We start from the raw sequence: 7,879 nt of genomic DNA on the forward strand, positions 1-7,879 counted from the left end.
GGGATCGGGGGTGAAAGAGCTGCATGCCTGGGTGCCTCTTGCCTGGCTGGGCGGGAGGGCTCACCCGTCCTTCCTTCCTGTTCTCCCCCGGCCAGCCCTGCGGTCTGACCTGCCACACTCCACCAGCCCCTGGGGCTGCCTCCACCCTGGAGTCTGCCCACGCCTGCACTGGACTGGCAGAGTCCCGTCCAGGAGTGATTCACGAGGCTCAGTGGGCGTGGGTCCCAGGGACCCCTGCTCACAAGTCCAGGAAGCTCAGGATGTCAATGCTCCCTGCCACTGCCGGACCCAGCCTCCAAAACTGCCGCTGGCGTCTCCTCCAACGCTCTGGGTGCTTGACTCTGGCCCAGCTGCCTTGGCGATGGGCACCTTCAGGTGGGGCCACATAGGGCAGGACGGGGGGTTGTCAGGGCTACCATTGTCCTTCTCTCCTGAAAACAAAATCTTTCACGTCGTAACAGGTAGAACGAATGTAGATGCTGAGAAGAACATTCCTGTTAAAGACCCCACTGGCGCTCTGGGGCAACCGGGTGTCTTTTCTACCTACTGTCCTCAAGCCTCTTCATACTGTTCAAGGGGACGACAGAGGATGAGATGGCTGGATGGCATCACTGATTCAATGGACATGAATTTGAGCAAGCTCCGGGAGATGGTGATGGACTGGGAAGCCTGGTGTGCTGCCGTCCGTGGGGCCGCAAAGAGTTGGACACGACTGAGTGACTGAACTGAACCGTCTTCAATTAACTTACTTAGTTTTTTAAAAATTGCAGTATAGTGTATTTATAGTGTTTCAGGTGGACAGCAACCTGATTCAGTTATATATATATATTTTTTCAGTTTTTTTATTATAGGTTTTTATAAGGTGTTGAATATAGTTTCCTCTGCTATACAGTAGGTCCGAGTTACTATGTGTCTTATATATGCAGCCAATATAAGTCAGTCGTGCCTGACTCTTTGTGACCCCATGGACCGTAGCCCACCAGACTCTTCTGTCCATGGGATTCTCCAGGCAAGAATGCTGGAGTGGGTTGCCACGCCCTCCTCCAGGGGATCTTCCCAACCCAGGGATCGAACCCATGTCTGTTATATATAGTTGCTGGAGAAGGAAATGGCAACCCAGTCCAGTGTTCTTGCCCAGAATTCCCCATGGACAGAGGAGCCTGGTGGACTACAGACCGTGGAGTCACAAAGAATTGAACACGACTTAGCCGCTGGGCAGCAGCATGTATAGTTGTGTGTCTATCTTAATCCCAAACTGCTAAATTATGTGCCCCACTTTCCCCTTCGGTAACCACAAGTTTGTTTTCTATGTCTGTGAGTCTATTTCTCTTTTGTAAATAAGTTCGTTTGTTTTTTTAGATTCCACAAGAGATATATGACATTTATCTTTTTCTTACTTCACTTAGTATGGTAATCTCTAGGTCCATCCATCTCGCTGCAAATGGCATTATGTCATTCTTTCTAATGGCTAAATAGGTATCCCCTTGCATGTGTGTGCGTCTTGTTTACCCATCCACCCGCAGGTGGACATTTAGGTCGCCTCCATGTGTTGGCTGCGGTAAAGAGTGAGGCGGTGAACGCTGGGGTGCGTGTATCTTTTCAAGTTAGAGTTTCCTCTGGATATTCACCCCTGTGCTCTGACCGTGGACTGTGGGCTCCAACTTCGCTGCCTGCTGCACCTGTTTCCTTCCACCTGGGGGTCTCTGGGTTTGCTTTGGGCAGTGGGCAGCCCCAGTCCCACACAGAGCCTGGCTCAGGCAGCCAGCAGCTTGGGGACACCCTACTCTGGGCTCAGCTCCCCTCTGAGCCTCCTTCTGGAGCAGATGCTGCTTCCCTGTGGTCCAGAGTCTTGAGCCCCAACCCAAGCGTCCCTCTGGGCTGCCCCAGTTCTCCCTAGACACCAGCTTTCCACACCAGCAGGCCCCAGCCGCGTGGGCAGCTTCCTGCGTGTCCCTTGCCATGGTCCAACAGGCTGGAGTGGGGTTCCAGATAGGGAGCCGGAGGCCGGGCTCGTGAGAGTGTGGGCTGCCCCAGGCTCCAGGCCGTCCAGATGGAGTCTCCTTGTCCTGCCTTTGGCTCCTGAGGAAGGGACTCAAAGCTCTCTATCCCCTCCGCCTGGGGCCCGTCCCCAGGGCAGCTGACTCAGCGACTGAACAGACAGTGGTGCTGGGCGGGGTGGGTTTCCTGGTCCTCCACGCAGCCCTGGCCCCCATCTGCGAGGTTTCCAGGGCAGCAGGCTATGCTCCTCTGCAGAGGGAGGGATGGGGCCGACTCCTCCTCCCCATGGGGGGGTGCCCCCCCCCGACCCGGCCTTGCAGCTCCCCCTTGAGCTGCACTGCAGGCGGGTAGGGGGTTGGCAAGCACACGCGGGTAGTCTGGTCCCTATTCAGAGGGCAGGCTGGGGAGGCGGAGGGAACCCTGGTTTGGGGGCAGGGGCCCTTGGGGTGGTGAGGGCTGGGCCTCGGTGAGGCCAAGGCTGGCCAGAAGCGCCCCAGGCCCTGGGGAGGGGAGGAGCCTAGTAACATTTTCTGGGTAGGAAGGACAAACTCTCTCTCTTTAACCTTTTATTTTGCGAGCACTGGAGATTGACAGGCAGGTGTGAGAACGAATGCAGAGAGCTCCCAGTCCCCCTCATCCACTCTCCTGATGCCAACCTCCTGCAGGGCCGCGGGGCAGCACGCTATCCCCACCCATGCTGGGGTGGGTACCACCCACCCTTGCAGATGCTCTGTCCTTCCTGCCCGGCACCTGTGTCCGCAGCTGCCCAGAGCCTCCGGCCCCGTGAGAGCCTGCCCTCCTCCAGGGCCCCTCCCGCCGCTGCCCCCTGAGATGGCTGCGGTTTTGTCACTGGGAGACCGAGCCTTGGAGGTGGGCTGCTTTCACTCGACCTGACTCCCTGGAGGCCCATCGCCTGCGTGGTCTCTGGTGTGAGGTTCGACCACAGTTTGTTTGGCTGCTGGCCTGCAGGGAGCCTGCGGCTGTCATAACTGGGGGACGCTGGGCAGAGCTGCCCAGAGGTCGTGGTGTGGACATGATCTCAACGACTCTCGGGTGGATGCCCAGTGGACAGTTAACTTTTAACCCATGAAGCAACTGTGGGCTGCTCAGGACCCCCCAGTGAACTCACCAAGAGGTGGGGTGAGGGCAGGGGTCACTGGTATCAGAGGGAAGGGAGTAGACAGGCGCATGGCCTGGTTGATGACCTTGGGGACCCCTCCCCTCCAAACCTCGCAGACCCTCATCAGAGGGGCCTGCAGGCCTCTGCTTCTCAGAAGAGACGCTCTGGCGGGCCAGTCCTGGCAGGAAGAGGGGGTGAGCTTACAGGGGCCAGGCCGGATCCTGAGAGGGGAGGTCAGCTGGAGAAGGAGCCTTTGTGTGGTGGACAGTCCCCCCAACCCCAACAATACATCTGCCCTCAGATCTCAGTGTCCGGAACCTGGGAATGGGATCTTGTTTAGGGAAGAGCTCTCTGCGGAGGGGATGAGGGTGAGGGTCTTGAGATGAGGTTGTCCTGCAGAAGGCCGGTGGTCCTTGCTCCAACAACGTGTCCTCAAATGAGACCGAAGGAGAGAGACACCGACCCAGAGGAGGAGCAGTGCGGCCAGGAGCTGCGACTGCGTAATGCGGCCATGGGCGCAGGGAACTGGGGGAGCAGGAGGGACCCTCCCTTCGAGCCTCCAGAGGGAGCTCAGCCTTGCTCACACCTGGATTTCAGCCTCTGGGCTCCAGAACTGCAAGAAGATGAACCGCCGCTTTTGGGGGCCCGGTTTGCAGTCCAGCATTACAGCCACCCCAGACCTGGAAGCAGGCATGTTTGCCGAGCCCCCACCACCCCAGGAGGCTTCCCATTTGGGGGGCAGGATGAACCCCACATGCAGGGTGAGGGATGGGCTTGGAGAGGGGACCCCCACAGTCCCTCTGGCTTCTTTTGCCACCCGGCCAGCCCCCAGCTGCGCTCACGCACCGGAAGGCCTGGATGGGTACCTCGACCTCGTGTAACAGGGATCTGAGAAGATAGTCAGGCTCTCAGACAGGGACTGCCTGAGGTCCCTGCCCCACCCCAGGCCCTGGGCTCCCATCCCCAACCCCCGTGCCCTTGAGCGCCTTGCCAGCCCAGGCTGCTGGCGTGGGAGGCCCTGACGCCTACCCTGGTTGCTGAAGCGGATGATCTTTTCTGGGCCAAGTCCGTGTGATTTGCAGGCTTTGTCGAACCTGTCCAGGAAGCTGGAGTTCAGCTCTGGGAACCGTCCTGTGGACAGAAGTTTGGGGCCGTGTGGGGAGGGGAGGCGAGGGGAAGGAGTGGCAAGTGTGGGGCACCTGGACGAGGGGAGCCCCCGCCCCACGATGCCACGGGCTGCTGTGGGGGTGGCCTGGCCAGCCCCCCACCACCCCGGGGACGGGCCGCGGTACCGTAGAGCGCCAGCACTTGTGAGGCCGTCCCGTTCCTGGAGCTCTGCATGTGCAAGATGACGTAACGCTGGTAGTCGGCCTCCAGGATCCGCAGGCTGTTCTCCCCCAGGTCTGCGCAGAATCTCTGCTCAGGGCCTGCAGCCCCTGGGGCCCGCACCACGGCTTCTCGAGGGTGCAGGGGCTGGCGGGGGCCCCTCATGCTCTAGAGCTCCTCATGCGCGCGCCCCCGCTGGCCCTCCCGCCGCCCTTTACAGGCCAGGCCCACCCCTCTTGCTTTGGGGTCAGCTGTCAGGGGGTCCCATAAACTCCTAAATCGGGGCTCACCTGGAGTGGGGCTGTCAGACAAGGGTCCACTTACAGTTGATGGTGTATTCCCCGTTCTTGCCTGTTTTGCCGCAGACCATGGCCACGTTCGTGCACTCTGCATGCAACCTGGAGCCCAGTGGGTGATGCTCACAGTGCAACCCTACCCAATCGCGTGTGACCAGCGCCCCTCACCCCTCCCCGCCCCGTCACCACATCCCCTGAACCCCTGCCCCAGCCTCAGCACTCTGCTGCCCACCACCCAGTGCCCCCTGCCCCACATACAGCGCCCCCTCCCCCCCAGCTTGGTCAGACACCGATCCACATGGATGCGGGCGGGGGTGAGACTGCAGCGGGGCAGGGGGGGCGGGGGCCTCCATGCTCCCCAATTCCGGAGGATGGGGACAACACTCACATGAAGTGGAAACTGAGCTTGAGACCACCGTCCTCTACAACTTGAATGCTCTCTATGAAGATCCTCAGGTCTCCGTCCTCCTCTATCCGCTTCCTGTTGTCTGCGGCCATGGAGATGGAGTACCAGGTCCCAGAGACCTGGAGGGCAGAGGCCGCGGTGGGTGCGGGCGTCCTCACATCTTGGTGCCTGCTCCCTCCTGGAGCTAGGCCCTGGGCATGCGGCTCCCACCCAGCATCCAGACCCCCGGGGAGGGCTCGAACCGCAGCCCCACCTTGGAAACATCATAGTTCCTCTGCACGATGCGCCGGGGGTTGAAATCCTGGGCGCAGACCAGGCCCAGCCCCAGGCTCAGCAGAAGCAGCGCCATGCCCTCCGGTGGGTGGGCACCCGGCCTGCCTGCTGCCCGCAGCCTTTATCCACCTCCCTGTGCTGTGGCTTCCGGCCCCAGCTCCTCTGCGTCCTCTGCACAGGCCTCTGCTTACTGGGAACTCGGCCAAAAGCCGCTGCCGCCGCCCCCGTCCTCCACAGGCGATGGCTGGCTCTGGCTGCCGCCCAGATGGGGGCCTGGCTGGGTCTGAAGTCGCAAAGGGAAGTGGGGACAGGCTGGTGTCTTGGCCTGAAGCCCCACCAGCCACAGAGGCGGGTGGCACCGGGGCCTATCCGAGCCTTTGGATGCAAGTGGCAGAGGACGGCACCCCTTCCAGCCCAGCCTGGCCTGGGTCCTCTGATTTCAGAGCACTGAGTGGTCCTGGCAGCCACACGTGCAGGTCAGGGTCCTAAGCTTTGATGGACAGGTCCTCACTCCCCTGGTGCATCCGGGCACAAGGTGGGCTGGTGGTCAGGGTGCAGGCTGAGCTGGACCAACTGGGGCATCAGACGCTAAGTCCTATTTTAGAGAACAGACACGGTTTATGTGTTGATAGAATTTTGTTTTTTATTGAGCACCTACTATGTCCAGGCTCTAGGGTTAGAGTGAAGCACCCAGTCTCAGGAGGTGCCTCTAGTCTGCGAGCCAGATTCCTGGAGGCCGGGCCGGGAGGCACTTTTTCACAGAAGTGTTCTCTGCACACCGGCAGCCCCCGGGATCTGGTTGGAAGGTCACAGGCTCTGTCACGGAGGATGGCTGTGGCCACAGCACAGCTCTGACATGCCTCCCGGGGTCAGGGCATCTACGACCCAACGGGACAAGCAGGGCGCTCGGTGCTTTGGCGCTGGGGCCCTGTGACTCTGTCTAGGGTGACGCCTGCTTGAAGGGCCCTCCAGGGCTGCTGGAAGGGGCTGGATTCTTGAGCCCTGGAGAGGAGCACCCACAGCCTGTCCCCACCACCCTCACCCCCGTGCCTGCCGGGGTCACCTTCCCACCGAGACACAGCCGTGGATGTCGGCTCCCGGAATGATGACAGACATGGACACGCAAGTACGTACACGCAAACATGCACGTGTGTCAAAGCACACCCATGAACACTCACGTATGTGTGCACACACGGCCCCATCCCACACCCCAGATGCTTTAACGCATCTGACAGATCTTATAACTTGAAACGTGTTATTTCTATAATCAGAAAGATGTACTTTAAAAATATGCTGAAAAGCAGAAGAAGGGGTTTGCTCTCCTCGGGGAGTCCATGGCCTGGAGATGGCGGAGGGGAGGGCCACCCTTCTCTGTCACAGCCGTGCACAAACTACTTAAAACTCCTCCCTGTAAGGTCAGCCCCTAGGCAGCAGGGAGGGATGGCAGAGGAAGTGAGATGCAAAAGAGAATTTAGAATAAGAAACTCCCCTGATGGTCCCCCGGTCAGAACCTGCCTTGCGAGGCAGGGGACGTGGGTTTGATCCCTGGCTGGGGAGCTAAGATCCCACCTGCCCTGGAGCAGCTAAGCTGGTGCACTGCAACCACTGAGCCTGAGTGACGCAGCTAAGGAGTCCGCGCACAGCAGAGAAGGTCTCCGCACGGTGCAACGAAGATCTAGTGTGCCACAAGTAAGACCCGACGCAACTAGATAAATAAATACTAAGAAAAAAAATACCCTTTAGTTTTTCAAGCAGGACAAAGTCCTGTCGTCCGGCAACCATGAGGAGCCCTGGGCGGCTGAGGCGTCATTGTGACCCCGACTTTCTGGGGCTTACATCATCAAAGGGGGTGCTGACATCACCACCCACAGAAGGCGAGCCCACCTGGGTGTCCGGCTTGGGACTCTACAAAGAGAGGCCCAAAGAGAGACACTTGAGAAGCATCCAAGCCAGTGAGCTGCCTTGGCACCTGCCTCGGGAGTGTTGTTGCTGAGACACTCTGCTGGAGACTCCCCCACCGTGGTACCTGCCCTGTGGCATTGCTAATACGCTTGGGTTCACGGGGACGGGGGTGGGGGACGCAGTGCCCCCTTGTAGGGCAGTGGAAGCCTGGCCGGTGTCCAGCTGGAGTACGACGTGACCAGCCTTTGCTGGCTTTCAAAGTAGGAGATGAAAAGAAATAGGTAGAGTACGTTTCATCAGACATTTGTGCTTAGCTCAGCAAGTCCATGTAATTGCTATGAATCTACTGATGAGACACAGTTCTCTCCTTTGTCTTTAAGGCCTAGTCTGTTTTGGGCACTTGAAGCACATCCCAGCTCAGACCAGCCACATTTCACGTGCTTGACGGCCACACGCGGCTACTCTCCTGGTCCGTGCAAGATCAGGCCGCGTGCTGGCAGTGAAGTATCAGCGTCTCCACTCTGCTCAGTGCATAGCCCATAGCCCTGCAGACATGCG

General features: G+C 59.4%; 1 protein-coding gene across 1 annotated transcript; it reads right to left on the bottom strand.

The window, feature by feature from the left end:
- Nucleotides 1-255: 255 nt before the first annotated feature.
- Nucleotides 256-5,495, bottom strand: LCN9 (lipocalin 9). Its single transcript, XM_068977507.1, has 7 exons — nucleotides 5,400-5,495; nucleotides 5,129-5,265; nucleotides 4,769-4,842; nucleotides 4,411-4,521; nucleotides 4,148-4,249; nucleotides 3,228-3,296; nucleotides 256-431 (listed from the first exon to the last, which is right to left on the bottom strand). The coding sequence occupies exons 1-7, from the start codon at nucleotides 5,493-5,495 to the stop codon at nucleotides 256-258; spliced, it is 765 nt and encodes a 254-aa protein (XP_068833608.1).
- Between the last annotated feature and the right edge of the window lie 2,384 nt (nucleotides 5,496-7,879).

This window comes from Capricornis sumatraensis, chromosome 1 (genome assembly GCF_032405125.1).
Source record: "Capricornis sumatraensis isolate serow.1 chromosome 1, serow.2, whole genome shotgun sequence".
Lineage (NCBI taxonomy): Eukaryota > Metazoa > Chordata > Mammalia > Artiodactyla > Bovidae > Capricornis > Capricornis sumatraensis.